The 16,329-nt window shown below is 44.6% G+C and overlaps 1 protein-coding gene across 1 annotated transcript in view; it reads right to left on the reverse strand.

Annotated features, from left to right (window-relative positions):
• Positions 1 to 15,559, reverse strand: part of LOC111529489 (protein disulfide-isomerase A3) — a 25,957-nt gene extending 10,398 nt beyond the window's left edge. Inside the window, exons 1-4 of the mRNA XM_026447890.2 lie at positions 15,170 to 15,559; positions 8,212 to 8,290; positions 5,340 to 5,457; positions 1,035 to 1,142 (exon numbers count right to left, since the gene is read on the reverse strand). Coding sequence (XP_026303675.1) covers positions 1,035 to 1,142; positions 5,340 to 5,457; positions 8,212 to 8,290; positions 15,170 to 15,336 — 472 coding nt within the window. The 5' untranslated portion in view covers positions 15,337 to 15,559. The remainder of the gene's footprint in view (positions 1 to 1,034; positions 1,143 to 5,339; positions 5,458 to 8,211; positions 8,291 to 15,169) is intronic.
• Between the last annotated feature and the right edge of the window lie 770 nt (positions 15,560 to 16,329).

The raw sequence follows: 16,329 nt of genomic DNA on the forward strand, positions 1-16,329 counted from the left end.
TGGCCAAATTTAAACAGTAAACCATATTCTGCTGCCAGAAAGTCTGTATTTTTTGTTTGTTTGTTTTTTGTTTTGCGACAGAGTTTTGCTCTTGTTGCCCAGGCTGGAGTGCAATGGCGCGATCTTGGCTCACCCCAACCTCCGCCTCCTGGGTTCAAGTGATTCTCCTGCCTTAGCCTCCCGAGTAGCTGGGATTACAGGCATGTGCCACCATGCCTGACTAAGGTTTATCCATGTTGGTCAGGCTGGTTTAGAACTCCTGACCCCAGGTGATTTGCCCGCTTCAGCCTCCCAAAGTGCTGGGATTACAGGCATGAGCCACCGCGCCCAGCAAAAGTCAGTTTTATTACAGTAATTAGGAGACTAAGAGAAGCACAAACATAGCTTTTACGTTTATATTTATTTTTTAGTCAAATTTATCATATATCACATTTAAAAAACAAAACAATGAACATCTAAGATGCAGAAAGTGTTTAACTGGCTCATGTCATTTAAAAACGAGATATTGCAACACATGAGAAAGCAATGAATGCTGCAAAAACAAGACAAATCCTAGTAATCTGATTTTAACTTTTAAGTTCCCTAATTATTGTGAAAATAGCAGAGTTTTATTATTTACTTGTATCTTCCAACCTTAAAACCTTATTTTCAGTCATAACTACCTTATTATATGAGTTAAATCTCAGAGTTTAAGAAGCATTAGAAAATGCTGAAGATATTCCTATCCTAGTCCTTTATTTTTCTCCCACGCTCACCCCTCCTAGTCCTTTAATTGAAATTAAACCTTCACATCTATAAGACCACAAACCCACCCAAATAAAACATCAATTGCCCCCACATTATAATTACATTATATACTAATTATATAATGTACTGTAGTACATTATAGTAATTGCTAACCCAATTCTATCAGTTGCCTTTTCAATTGCCCCAAAGTTTCCTTAACTGCTTTAATTCTGTGGCTTTCCCAGACATGGAGGGTTTTGGAAACCAAGTTGATGATTCTGTGGCACGGTTTAATATTTGCTACTTACCTACTACAGACGCATCTTTATCACTAATGAATTTCTTAAATTCTTCCTCAGTCCTGAGAGGCACTGAAGCTGGTCCTGCCTGCTTCTTCAGGTGGCTGACAATTCCATCTTAGAAATCAAAATAAAAAGTGATAACAACACAATTTATTTATAAATTTTGAGAAGGCAATTATTCATGATTCAAAATTCAGAAGGTACAAAAGGGTTTACGACAAAATTTTCTTGCCACCCTTGTCCTTAGTCACCCAGTTTCCTCCTTATAAGATTTCAGTTTCTCTTTTTTTTTTTTTTTTTGAGACAGAGTCTTGCTCTGTCGCCCAGGCTGGAGTGCAGTGGTGCAATCTCAGCTCACTGCAAGCTCTGCCTCCCATGTTCATGCCATTCTCCTGCTTCAGCCTCCCGAGTAGCTGGGACTACAGGCGCCCGTCAGCACGCCCAGCAAATTTTTTTTAGAAAGACGGGGTTTCACCGTGTTAGCCAGGATGTGCTTGATCTCCTGACCTCGTGATCCGCCCGTCTCGGCCTCCCAAAGTGCTGGGTGGGATTACAGGCGTGAGCCACCGCGCCCGGCCAAGATTTCAGTTTCTTGTATATCCTTCCAGACATTTTATGCATAAACAGGCAATTATATATAAATAGCTACTTCAACCTTTTATTACAGTGGCATAGCGTTTTTATTATTGTTTTAAAAAGTTTTTTGTTTTTTTTTTTACAGAAACATTGTTTACAATGCTAGTGTTTCACTATAAAAGTGCCACAGTTTAACCAGACACAACTGCAAAAATGATAGACATTTGTTTCCTATTTTTTTTTTCTGAGACAGGGTCTCCTGTCACTCAGGCTGGAGTCCAGTGGAATGATCATTGCTCACTGCAGCCTCGACCTCCCAGGAGGGTCAATCACATCTCTCTCCTCAGTCTCCTGAGTAGCTGGGCCTACAGGCACGCACTATCACACCTGGCTAGTTTTTTGTATTTTTATAGAGATGGGGTCTCACTATGTTGCCCAGGATGGCCTCCAACTCCTAGGCTCAAGCGATCCACCTTCCTCAGCTTCCCAAAGTGCTAGGATTCAGGCATAAGCCTTGTTAAACCATTTTTTTTGTTTGTTTGATTGTTTGAGACACAGTTTCACCCTTGTCACCCAGGTTGCAGTGCAATGGCATGACTGCAACATTGGCTCACTGCAACATCCGCCTCCTGGGTTCAAGTGTTTCTCCTGCCTCAGCCTCCCGAGTAGCTGGAATTACAGGTGCTCGCCACCACGCCCCACTGATTTTTTGTATTTTTAGTAGAGATGGGGTTTCACTATGTTGGCTGGCCAGGCTGGTCTTGAACTCCTGACCTCGTGATCTGTCCACCTTGACCTACCAAAGTGCTGAGATTACACGCATGAGCCACTGTGCCCAGCCCTAGTTAACCATTTTGTTTGTTTGTTTGTTTGTTTGTTTGAGACGGAGTCTCGGAGTCTCGCTCTGTTGCCGGGCCTGGAGTGCAGTGGCCGGATCTCAGCTCACTGCAAGCTCCGCCTCCTGGGTTCACGCCATTCTCCTGCCTCAGCCTCCGAACCATTTTTAAACATACAATTCTGTATACTATTTGTGCTACCTCATGTAAGTGGAATCATATAGCAGCATGTAGTCAGAATTTTCTTCTTTAAGGCTGAATAATCTTCCACTGGATGCATATACCATATTTTGTTTACTATTCATTCACTGATAGACACTTGGGTTTCTTCTAACTTTTGGCTACTATGAACTAATGCTGCTGTGGATATAGGTGTACAACTATCTTCTTTTGGGTATACAATAAGTCCTCACTTAACATTATTCGTATGTTCTCAGAAACTGCAACTTCAAGAGAAAGAATGTACAGCAAGTCCTAGAATAACACAGTTTCCTATAACATTGATGAGGAAAAAAAACACCAAGTTTTGTTATAGGTTGTTTCACTTAAAAGTTACAGCTTCCAAGAATCTATTGACAACATTAAATGAGAACTTAATGTATACTCAGAAGTGGGCATACAGAAGCTGGATCATATATATGGTAATTTTATTTTTATTTTTTTGAGACAGGGTCTCACTCTGTCACCCAGGCTGGAGTGCAGTGGTATGTGATCTCAGCTCACTGCAACCTCCACCTCCCAGGTTCAAGCAGAATTCTCCTGCCTTAGCCTCTCAAGTAGCTAGGACTACACGTGTGCACCACCACACCCAGCTAATTCCTCGTTTGGTGGAGAAGGAGTTTCACCATGTTGGCCAGGCTGGTCTCAAACTCCTGACCTCAAGTGAGCTACCTACCGTGGCCTCCCAAAGAGCTGGGATTACAGTCATGAGCTAGCGCACCTGGCCTTCCATTTTTAATTTTTTTTTTTTTTGGAGACAGAGTCTTGCTTTGTTCCCCAGGCTGGAGTGCAGTGGCCTGATCTCGACTCACTACAATCTCCGCCTCCCGGGCTCAAGCGATCCTTCTGCCTCAGCCTCCCAAGTAGCTGGAATTACAGGTGTGCGCCATCACACCCTGCTAATTTTTGTATTTTTAGTAGAGAAAGGGTTTCATCATGTTGTCCTGGCTGGTCTCAAACTCCTGACCTCAAATGATCTGCCTGCCTTGGCCTCCCAAAGTGCTGGGATCATAGGCATGAGTCACCATGCCCAGCCCTATTTTTAATTTTTTTTTTTTTGAGACGGAGTCTGGCCCTGTCGCCCAGGCTGGAGTGCAGTGGCCGGATCTCAGCTCACTGCAAGCTCCGCCTCCCGGGTTCATGCCATTCTCCTGACTCAGCCTCCCGAGTAGCTGGGACTGTACAGGCGCCCGCCACCTCGCCTGGCTAGTTTTTTGTATTTTTTTTTAGTAGAGACAGGGTTTCACCGTGTTAGCCAGGATGGTCTCGATCTCCTGACCTCGTGATCCACCCGTCTCAGCCTCCCAAAGTGCTGGGATTACAGGCTTGAGCCACCACGCCCGGCCCCTATTTTTAATTTTTAAAGGAACTACCATACTGTGTTTTCCATAGTGGTTGTCCCAGTTTACATTCCTAATAGTGCACAAAGTTTCCAATTTGTCTACATCCACACCAACACTGGCTATTTTGTTGTTTTGATTGTGTGTGTGAGTGAGATGGAGTTTCGCTCTTGTTGCCCAGGCTGGAGTGCAACGGCACAATCTCGGCTCACCGCAACCTCCGCCTCTCAGGTTCAAACGATTCTCCTGCCTCAGCCTCCCAAGTAGCTGGGATTACAGGCACGTGCCACCATGCCTGACTAATTTTGTATTTTTAGTAGAGATAGGGTTTCCCCATGTTGGTCGGCTGGTCTCGAAATCACGACCTCAGATGATCCGCCAGCCTCGGCCTCCCAAAGTGCTGGGATTACAGGCGTGAGCCACCGCGCCCAGCCTATTTTATTGTTTTTTTTAATAGTAGCCATCCTAATGGGTATGAGATGGTTATCCATATATATATGGAGACGCATACACTTTTTTTTTTTTTTTTGGTGGATATGGGAGTCTCACTCTGTCGCCCAGGCTGGAGGGCTGTGGCACGATCTCGGCCCACTGCAACCTCCGCCTCCCAGGTTCAAGCGATTCTCCTGCCTCAGCCTCCTGAGTAGCTGGGATTACAGGCGTGTGCCACCACGCCCAGCGCCAATTTTTGTATTTTTAGTAGAAATGGGGTTTCACCATGCTGGCCAGGCTGGTCTCAAATTCCTGACCTTGTGATCTCCCCACCTCAGCCTCCCAAAGTGCTGGGATTACAGGTGTGGGCTGGGCACAGTGGCCCGGCTCACACTTTTTATTAGAGATGGGGACTAATATTGCCCAGGCTGTGCTCAAGACAGCCTCTCACCTCAGCCTCCTGAATAGCGAAGACTATAGGTATGTACGTGCCATTGCACCCAGCTCATCTATATTTTTAAAACTTGTTTGTTGCCTTCTTCCCCTCATCCCCCAGAATGTAAGCTTCACAAGAGTAGGGACCTTGTCTGTTTTATCAACAAATACCAACCACCTAGTATATTTAGAATATCTGGCATATTCTAAATATGCCATTACAAATACTCAATAAATATTTGTAAAATGAAAAAATGTCGAGCTGACCTTATAAATCAAGTTTGTGTATTTTCTGTATTACTTATATAATCTGTTCATTTAGAGAGGTCTTTTGTTACCACCAAACTAACTGACCTTTTAGATGAGGAATTTTTAAGACTGAAAGTACACTGTGTAGAAAAACACATTTTTATGTTTCCACTACAAAGAATAAGGTACTTAACAGTTTCCAGAATGTAATTCAGGATCCTTACCAGCAGTCCTAGGTCCATCATAAGCACCTGCTTCTTCACCATCTCTAAATATCTTCAGGGTTGGATAGCCACTGACTCCGTATTTATTACAGGTGTTAGTGTTGGCAGTGCAATCAACCTAAAGACCAAAATACACAAACAATTTTCTTATCCAAGTATCTGCTACAGGTTCCTCCTATATTCTCAAAATAATAGGATTGGTCAAATCCTAAGGGGATCAAGGAATTCTTGACATACATGCCATAGAACATTAGATTTTCAAGGCAGACTGGAGCTTGCCTAACTACATCAGAACTGCCTAAGGAATTCTTTAAAACTGAGATTCCTGGGCCTCACATAAAATGCAAAAGTTACTGTTTAAATTCTGCTCTTGGAGTCTCTATTAGCTAAAGCAGTAGTCTTCATCTTTTTTCTGCCTCAGAACACATGAGGGATAAAACACTTAAATTATTAACAGTGGCTTACTTTGATTATGACTATCACCACGGGGATATATAGATAGAGGTACATATCCTTTGGGTGGAATATAATTTGATTTTGCAAATCACTTAGAGCTAGTATCAAAGGTACCAATACTTGTATATGTTCCCTGAGCTAGTCTGAATCTGGGCTATACCATAACATAACAGATCTAGTGAGACCTATCAGGAAGAAGGAAAATAATTTCCTGGAATGAGTCACTTACTCCAACCCAGGTACGAGTACTTTGCATATATTATCTCATTTAATCTCCACAAGATTCTTAAGTATGATCCTTATGCTCTAAGATGGGTAAACTGAGATCCAGAAAATTAATGTGTCTATAGTCACACAGGCAGGAATTGTGATTGCATCTTTTTTTTTTTTTTTTTTTGAGAGAGTTTTACTCTTGTTGCCCAGGCTGGAGTGCAACGGCGTGAATTCGGCTCACTGCAACCTCCACCCCAAGGGTTAAAGCCATTCTCCTGCCTCAGCCTTCTGAGTAGCTGGGATTACAGGTACCCGCCACCACGCCTGGCTAATTTTTGTAAATTTAGTAGAGATGGGGTTTCACTATGTTGGCCAGGCGGGTCTTGAACTCCAGACCTCAGGAGATCCACCCACCTTGGGCTCCCAAAGTGCTGGGATTACAGGCGTGAGCCACAGTGCCCAGCTGTGATTGAATATTTTTTTTCCTATGGCAAGCTGCTTGATAGGATTAAAAGTAGTTTCCAAAAATAGCCTTATATATGAACTATTTGAGGCTGGCAGAAGTATGAACTTTTAGACTAGAACAACTACGGGTTTACTACAGAATGGCAACATTCTAGAAGCATTACTTTAATTGTAAAAACAAATACAAGTTTACAGTTAACCATTTGGTTACATTTTCATCAATATCCTCAAATCATTTTCATATTCCCATCATCGTGATTATCTTATGGCAGTTTAGGGAACTCATTTACTCATAGATTATTATTATTATTATTATTATCATTATTTGAGATGGAGTCTTGCTCCTTTGCCCAGGCTGGAGTGCAGTGGCCATGATCTCAGCTCACTGCAACCCCCCACCCTCCTAGGTTCAAGTGATTGTCCTGTCTCAGCCTTCCAAGTAGCTGGGATTACAGGCACCTGCCACCACACATGGCTAATTTTCGTATTTTTTAGTAGAGAAGGGGTTTCACCATGTTGGCCAGGCTGGTCTCGAACTCCTGACCTCAGGTGATCCGCCCTCCTTAGCCTCCCAAAGTGCTGGGATTACAGGCGTGAGCCTCAATGATTATTTTAGCCTTTATAGCTGTACTTCTGCTTTCCATATTTGACCTTTAATTCTTATTTACCATATACTTTACTACTCTTTTTTTTTTTGAGACAGGGTTTTGCTCTATTGCCTAGGCTAGAGTGCAATGGCTCAATCACAGCTCACTGCAGCCTCAACCTCTCTGGCTTAAGCAATTCTTCCACCTCAGCCTCTGATTAGCTGGTACTATGGGAGCCTGCCTGTATCTTTAGTAGAGATGGAATTGTGCCATGTTGCCCAGGTTGGTCTCAAACTCCTGGGCTCAAGTGATCTGCGTGCCTTGGCCTCCCAAAGTACTGGGATTGTTTTTTTAAGAGACAGGGTCTTACTCCGTCAGCTAGGCTGGAGTCCAGTAGTATGGTCATAGTTCACTGCAGCCTCAAGCAATCCTCCTGCTTCAGCCTTCTGAGAAGGTGGGACTACAGGTGAGTCCATACCCAGCTTTTTAAATTTTTTGTAGAGATGAGGTCTTGCTTTGTTGCCCAGGGAACAAACTCCTGGCTTCAAGTGATCATCCCAAACTGCTGGAATTACAGCTGTGAGCCATCACACCTGGTCTATTTTATTTTACTTCTTATGCCAGTAATTTCCTTAGTCTCACTACTTTTAAGTTTTTTTTTTTTTTTGAGACGGAGTCTTGCTCTTTCACCAGGCTGGAGTACAGTGGCCCAATCTCAGCTCACTGCAACCTTCATCTTCTGGGTTTAAGCAATTCTCCTGCCTCAGCCTCCTGAGTAGCTGGGACTACAGGCGTGTGCCATCACGCCCAGCTAATTTTTGTATTTTTAGTGGAGATAGGGTTTCACCATGTTGGCTAGGATGGTCTCGATCTCTTGACTTCGTGATCCACCCACCTCGGCCTCCCAAAGTGCTGGGATTACAGGCATGAGCCATCATGCCCAGCCACTACTTTTAATCTTTTGAAACTAAGTCAGCTAAGTATTTGCCCAGAAACTAATATTCACTCTTCTTAGCAGAATAAGAGTATAGAAAATGAATGTTAATCTTACAAACTATTACTGTTATTTTTTTCCAAGTAACAAAGCTGAGACAACAAACTACTTTTTAAAATACTTCACATTCGTTAGTAAAGAACCCACCTGTACTTACCTTTGCTAATGGGACTATTCCTTTTAATCTGGTAGCTGCAGCTTCATATTCAGGAGCAAGTCTCTTGCAGTGTCCACACCTATATACATATTTAAAAAGCCAAATTCTCAGTTTAATCCTGTGAATTTGTTAATGTTGTCTCACTAGGAAGAATCTCAAACTATAATATTACCTTTGAGCTAGTGGACACTTCCAAAAGCAAAATCATCACATGAACAACATTCATTATTGTTAAAGTAAACCAGAACTCTCAGAAGGTAAAGGTCCTACCTCTAGACTGAGGTTGACTCTATAGTAATGGCTTAACCCAGGGCAGCTTTATTTTCTCAATATAAAGTATAAATAAGTCGTGAAAGCTGTAGTCAAAAGTGTACGCCACATTATTAAAGAGGGTTGAATGGGTTAATGCCCTTTTGACCAATTAATGAGGCTGAATGAAGGACAAGATAGAAATAATCCCATTTCTGATAGAACTCCCCAGAGGAAAATACAATTCCCTGGAAAACCAGCATTGTGGCTGTTAAAAATTGTGACTGAAGCTCACACCTGTAATCCCAGCACTTTGGGAGGCCAAAGCGAGTAGATCACTTGAGGTCAGGAGTTCAAGACTGGCTTGGCCAACATGGTGAAATCTCATCTCTACTAACAATACAAAAATTAGCCAGGCGTGGTGGTGGGCACCTATAATCCCAGCTAATCATGAGGCTGAGGCAGGAGAATCGCTTGAACCTGGGAGGTGGAGGTTGCAGAGAGCTGACATTGCGCCACTGCACTCCATCCTGGGCGACAGAGCAAGACTCCGTCTCGGAGGCAACAAAACTGTGACTGAAACCCTGTAATGTCTTTTAGATGGCAGGCCTGATTTTTTACAGCTACACAGTTCACCTGGCCATGAGAACTGAAAACAAAACATGTAAACTAGAATACCTTTCCCAGAGGGCCATCAGAAGCACCTGCTCCTCTGCCCAGAAAGTCCTAATCAGTGTATATACAGCCAGCACCAGCTGTACATCACGTCTTCAAAAGCCAATGGGTTGCAGAGGGATCACGTTGAGAGGGTGAGTTCTGTAACCTCCCCACAGACAGCAAAAATAGAAAGATAATATAATAGAGAAGAAACTTGAGCAGATGTAGTTCAATAGTCAATTATGTAATTTTATTAAGTGATGGATGACTTGGAAATATTGTACATCCAAAACTTGTTTAAAATAAAGGACTATAAGAGCTTATTCTCCAAGGTCTTCAACAGGCCTATTAAAGTATAAAAGAACCAAATGACAAATATCAAATTCAGGATAAAGGAGTGTATAAGATGGTAAAGGGGCACATAGGGAACTTCAAAGTACTGGCTATGTTTTTCAGACTGAGTGCAAACAAATGGTATTCCTTACGCTGTATTTCACAGATTCATTTTTTTTTCTGAAATTAAGATATGTTTTGCAGTCACGTTATAGTTTCAATGGTAGTATTTCTCTCTCAGTGAGACACAAGATAGTTCCTCTCACAATCAGTGATATAAGATCTTATGTGTGTGAAATAGGGTATTACTCATTATATCCTCTGTATTCCTTTAATATTGCATAGTAAATGTATTTTAAAGGGAGTAACAACTGGATCTGGGTCTTGAAGGATTTAGCACTTCAGAGAGGAGAGGGCAGGGTATTCAAGATGAGGGAGATAGCAGAGCAAACATAAAAGAACACCAGTAAGCAGGATGCATTCAGAGAACTGTAAAGGGCTCTTTTGAGATAATAAATGTGCATGCATATGTACTAACACTACATCAATTAGCAATGTCAAAGACTGACAGAAAGGGAGAAAACAGAGACAAGAACAAAGGCATCTAGAAGATAATATATTTCATATGGCAGACAATAAAAGCTTCTACCAGAGTGGCAGCAATGAAAATAAAGAGAAGAGAGATTTCTGTTGAATATATAGTAGTTGTCAAGGCTGAGGCAACAGATTTATGAGTTAATCATTTCAACTATCTTCAAACACTTTAAGATAAAAAAATCACATACAATAGTTACTAGGTCAAGCTAGTGGGTGTCAACTCTAGATGCTTATCGAAAATACCCATGGGTTGGCCGGGCGCGGTGGCTCAAGCCTGTAATCCCAGCACTTTGGGAGGCCGAGACGGGCGAATCATGAGGTCAGGAGATCGAGACCATCCTGGCTAACACGGTGAAACCCCGTCTCTACTAAAAAATACAAAAAACTAGCCGGGCGTGGTGGCAGGCACCTGTAGTCCCAGCTACTCGGGAGGCTGAGGCAGGAGACTGGCGTGAACCCGGGAGGCGGAGCTTGCAGTGAGCTGAGATCCGGCCACTGCACTCCAGCCTGGGCGAAAGAGCAAGACTCCGTCTCAAAAAAAAAAAAAAAAAAAAAAATACCCATGGAGCATTAAAACAAAAAAAGTATGCATGGCTTACAGATTGAGAATCTCCAGAAATCTGGGGAGCAACCAGGTGTGTGTGTAAGCTGCAAGGCTGGGACTAAAATCCACTGCCTTAAACTTTGGCAATATCCATAAGGTCATCAAATCCACAAAAAGTTTCAACGAGGCGGGAGGAAACTCCCCTCTTTAAATCCACCAGGAATGGAACTCAGGTGGTATTTAAGGGAAATCAGAGTCAGTTAACATAGATCCTTCAAGATTAACCACTACTTCTTTCACCCACCCCTAGAAAATATTAAAACATAATTAATTCTATCTATCCTCAGGGATGGCACCTGACAGTTGATAATGAACTGTGGTGAATATATTCCAACGTATATTCACCCAATAATCATCACTTCATCAGGTGTGCCATGTGTCAAGTGCTTTTTGATAAGTGCCTTATCAAGTGTCTTTGATAAGAAAATTGATATAGTCCTTTCCTTATAGGAACACCAGTCTGGCAGGGGTGACAGAGTATTATTAGATGCCAATGGAGAGGCAGGATCAATCAGTTAGTTGTCCTGGGAAGGGAAAAAAAAAAATTTGAGCTAAATGTTGATGTTGAAAAGATCAACTGGGGGTGGGGATTACAAGTAAAGAAATTAGCACATATATATATATATATATAGTATATGCTCTGTCACCCAGGCTGGAGTCCTGTGGCATATCTCAGCTCACTGCAACCTGCACCTCCCGGGTTCAAGCAATTTTCCTGCCTCAGCCTCCTGAGTAGCTGGGATTACAGGCTCCTGCCACCATGCCTGGCTAATTTTTGTATTTTTAGTAGAGACAAGGTTTCACCATATTGGCCAGGCCGGCCTCAAACTCCTGAACCTCATGATCTGCCCGCCTCGGCCTCCCAAAGTGCTGGGATTACAGGCGTGACCCTCCGCACCTGGCCATTATTTATTACTACTGCCCTAGAGGGTAGCATACACATCTATAGCATAAATAGATGTTGAGGACTTAATATTAAATATTAACACTGATCAATAAATTTTCAGATATTTTCACACATTTAAATAGTGTTATTTCCCCAGAGAAATTGAGATACTCTTATCCTTAGAAATATGTAGAAGATTAACTCCATAATGGAAATATTAGTCTACAAAATCAACTGCAAAGAAAGCTTTCACTACGCCGGGCACAGTGGCTCACGCCTGAAATCCCAGCACTTTGGGAGGCCGACGCAGGTGAATCGGTGAAGTCAGGAGTTCAAGATCAGCCTGGCCAACATGGTGAAACCCCATCTCTACTAAAAAAAACAAACAAAACACACACACACACACACAAAAATACAAAAATTAGCCAGATGTGGTGGTGGTGCATGCCTGTAATCCCAGCTACTAGGGAGGCTAAGGCAGGAGAATCACTTGAACCTGGGAGGCAGAGGTTGCAGAGCCAAGATCGCGCCACTGCACTCCTCTAGCCTGGGCAACAGAGACTCTGTCTCAAAAAAAAAAAAAAAAAAAAAAGCAAGCTTTCACCTTTCACTTTCACTTGAAACATGAAAGTGGAAAAAGAACTTGCTTAAATAGGTCTATTTTGTGATGAGACTAAGATTTTTTTAAAAAATCCATTTTACTTTCTTTTTTGAGACAGAGTCTCACATTGTCCTTGAGGCTGGAGTGCAGTGGTGCAATCTCAGCTCCCTGCAACCTCCACCTCCCAGGCTCAAGTGATCCTCTCCTCCCACCTCAGCCTCCAGAGTAGCTGGGACTATAGGTGTGTGCTACCACGCCCAGTTAATTTTTGTCCTTTTTTGGTAGAGATGGGGTCTGGCCATGCTGCCCAGGCTGGTCTCTAATCTCGCCACTGCCTCCTGAGTTCAAGCGATTTTCCCAACTCAGCCTCCAAAGTAGCTGGGATTACAGATGTGCGCCACTACGCCCAGCTAATTTTTGAATTTTTGTATTTTTAGTAGAGATGGGGTTTCACCATGTTGGCCAGGCTGGTCTTGAACTCCTGATCTCAAGTGATCTGCCTGCCTTGGCCTCCCAAACTGCTGGGATTATAGGCATGCACAACAGGACCAGACCCCATTTTACTCTTACTAAGGATTCTTTAACTGTTCCTTGTAAGATAGTACTCCTGAACTGTACAAAGGAATATAGCAGTCAGAAAACATTTCCAGCTGAAATGTTAATAAATAAAAATACCGAGGCCAGGCTAGGTGGCTCACGCCTGTAATCCCAGCACCTTGGGAGGTCAAGGTGGGCAGATCACCTGACTTAAGGAGTTTGAGACCAGCCTGGCCAACATGGTGAAATCGCATCTCTACTAAAATTACAAAAAAATTAGCTGGGCATTGTGGCAGGCACCTGTAATCCCAGCTACTCAGGAGGTTGAGGCAGGAGAATCACTTGAACCCAAGAGGTGGAGGTTGCAGTGAGTCCAGATTGTGCCATTGCACTCTAGCCTGGGCAACAAAGCGAGACTCAATCTCAAAAAAAAAAAAAAAAAAAAAAACTGTAGTGGAATGTGAAGAAATAAAGACCTGAACAGGAGACTTCTTTAACTCCAAATTGCTCATTCAGATAACTCATCTTCCTTGCTGACATCGTGGAGGATGACTTTTTCTTTTAAACCAATTAAAAGCAGACACCACAGCAGAGATCCACCCAATTCTTGGGATAGTCAGTGCCTGATGGGATATGTAGTTCTTAGAGTAGCATGTGCAAAACTTCAAGTAGGAAAGACCCCTTTCAATTCAAACAAAAAATTCTGGTATTTTTTGGTTTGTTTTTTGTTTTCTTTTTTGAGATGGAGTTTCACTCTTGTTGCCCAGGCTGGAGTGCAATGGCACAATCGTGGCTCACTGCAGCCTCTGCCTCCTGGGTTCAAGCTATTCTCCTCTCAGCCTCCTGAGTAGCTGGGATTACAGGCATGTGCCACTATGCCCGGCTAATTTTGTATTTCTAGTAGAGATGGGGTTTCTCCACGAAGGTCAGGCTGGTGTCGAACTCCCAACCTCAGGTGACCGCCCCCCTTGGCCTCCCAAAGTGCTGGGATTACAGGCAGGAGCCACTGTGCCCAGCCCCAAAATTCCTTTTTTAAATTAATATTCTAGTGGCCCACTATTCTCCAACAATTCCTACTTTAAATTGTTGCATGACCCCTGTAGTAAAAAGCACCACGTAGATCTGACAAACTCAGTGACACCCCCAGTTTTTACAAATTTAGTGACACCCCTCAAAGCTAACAGCATGATTATATAATTGGGAAGAGTTGTTCCTAAGAGAGAACATGAGTTCCAGAGATGTATAAGAACTATCTATATATGTAATCTGTACTGTCAGCCCCAGAAATGCCCTGGACACAAAATCTGTCCAAGCTGAAAACAAAATTTGCCAACTCTAGCACATCATTTTGATTCAGGTGGTCTTCACTATAGGACTTTTTTTCGTGCAACGCTTAGCTAGTTGATTGAGGCTAAGAAGTGAAGACTTGAGTCTGAAGCAAATAAAAGTTATATACAACTTTTACTGACATTTTTGAACACAGATAGTTTTAAGCCAAGGGTCACTGTGCCAGGAGGGGAAAAATTAAGTATATATATATATTGAATTATATATAGAGAGCTATCCCAAGGATAAAGGAATCACTGTTTACTCTGGTAATGATCTGGAGGTTTAAAAAACACACACACACACACAAACCAAAAAAAAAACCACTCAAGTTGACTGGGCCAGAAATCTTATTTGCTCTTCCTTCTCCTCAACATATTTTTATTTCGAGTTAGTTCTATCTAAGGAATTTACACCCTTGTTCATTTAAGTCACCCTAAAGTGGAGTATTTAATCAATATTGGTTACTTTCTCATTGGAGTCCTGACATTTTAAAGAAATTCTATTAAAAACCGACAATATGGACAGATTCTGATGGAATTATTCTTGTTCACCTACTCTTTTCTTTTGGACAGAGGTGTCTGTCGGTACTGAGATGTAAGTGATCAGCTGAAGGGAGAAGTTGTACACCATGTGACGGACAAATTACCTGACTTGAGAAAGTAGTTACGACCATTCTGCAGCCACTCAGTGACCTTGGCTAGAAACCAATGGCTGTGCAGTGTGGGGTAAGAGGAAAGTAAATACCCTAGGGACCCAGCACTTGTGCATTTGGTGAAACGTCCGCTTCCACTACAAGGCTTTGGGATGTCTAGTCTGTAGACTGGAGGAACGTTAATACTGACTCACGCAGAAACGATAAAGCTACATATTGAACTGGGGGAAGGGGTGGCTAAACCCTCTGCAAACAGGCAGTGCCGCAAGAGCACTAGGATGAGGATGAGGCCCTGCGTGAGCGCAGCCTTCGGGTTTTCCTTCTGCCGATCAGCACCTACTCCCCCGCTCTCGGCCAGGCGCCTCCAGCCCCTGGTAATGAGAAATGTGCCCGCCGCAGCAGGGGCCCACAGGAATGAAGGGCGCCGGCGCTGCGTAGGCCCAACAGTTCCCCGCGCCCTCGCCCCCGGCCCAGCCCGGCCCTTCTTCCCCCGTCCCGGAAGAGTGGACTCACCAGGGGGCGAAGAACTCCACGAGCATGAGGCCCGCAGAGCCCGTGTCGGAGACGCGACTCTCGAAGTTGTCGTCCGTGAGTTCTAGCACATCGGAGGCAGCGGCGAGGCGGGCCGCGGCGAGAAGCAGCGCCACGCCCGGGAACAGCGCAGGGCGGCGAAGGCGCATGGCGGCGAGGTGGGATGGAGGCGGCCGGAAGGGTCGCGGCTCGGCTGGGACTGCGGAGGTCGTGCGGGTGACCACACACCGGCTGCCTGCGCTCGCGCGTCTGGCCCAGGCGGACCTGCAGCCGGAGGTCCCAGCCCCCAAGCCCGGCTCGGGCCGCTGTGTGGCAGCCGCCGATTGGCTGCGCGGCGCCTGCGTCGGGCGGGCGGGACCAGCTGGTAACCGCCGAGTGGCCGGAGTGCGGGGCGGGGCCGAGGCGGCGAGTGGCTGGGAGAGCGTGGCTGGGCCCGGTCCTGGGCAGGGGGCAGGAGCTAGGGCCGGGTCCCGGGATGAGCCGAAACCTGGGGGTCAGGCGGGGCGGGGAATGGGGCGCAGTGAGGCTGGGAGGCGGTCCTGAGCTCGTCCTGCGTAGGGGTAGCCGGGCCCAGGGGGCGCCTGAGCTGGAGGCGGAAGCGTGAAGTCGGGACTGAGTGGGCGAAGAGAACCTGGGCTGAGGTGAGGCCCAGAAGCGAGAATGGAGGAGAGAAGGAGCTAGCCCCAGAAGGAGTGTTGGGGTGGACACACCTGGACGGGACCCATTTTCAAAATGTCAGGCTTTTGCATTTTGTCCAATTTCTTTTCACTTGGTTTCGCTTTCATGGGTAGGCCAAGCCCTCGCCAAACTCCACCTCATTGCTCGATTCTCTCAGGCCCAGGTGGGGCCCAGATTCTTCTTTGTCTAGTCCCGGGCCCCTGCCCTGTGGCTGCTCCTTTTTTATTGAGGTGTTTTTTTTGTTTGTTTGTTTTTTGAGATGGAGTCTTGCTCTGTACCCCAGGCTGAAGTGCAGTGGCGCGATCTCGGCTCACTGCAAGCTCCTCCTCCCGGGTTCACGCCATTCTCCTGCCTCAGCCTCCTGTAGTTCAGATTCAGAGTAACTGGGACTATAGGCGGCAGCCACCACGCCAGGCTAATTTTTTGTATTTTTAGTAGAGACGGGGTTTCACCGTGTTAACCAG

This window comes from Piliocolobus tephrosceles, unplaced genomic scaffold (assembly GCF_002776525.5).
Source record: "Piliocolobus tephrosceles isolate RC106 unplaced genomic scaffold, ASM277652v3 unscaffolded_109, whole genome shotgun sequence".
Classification (NCBI taxonomy): domain Eukaryota; kingdom Metazoa; phylum Chordata; class Mammalia; order Primates; family Cercopithecidae; genus Piliocolobus; species Piliocolobus tephrosceles.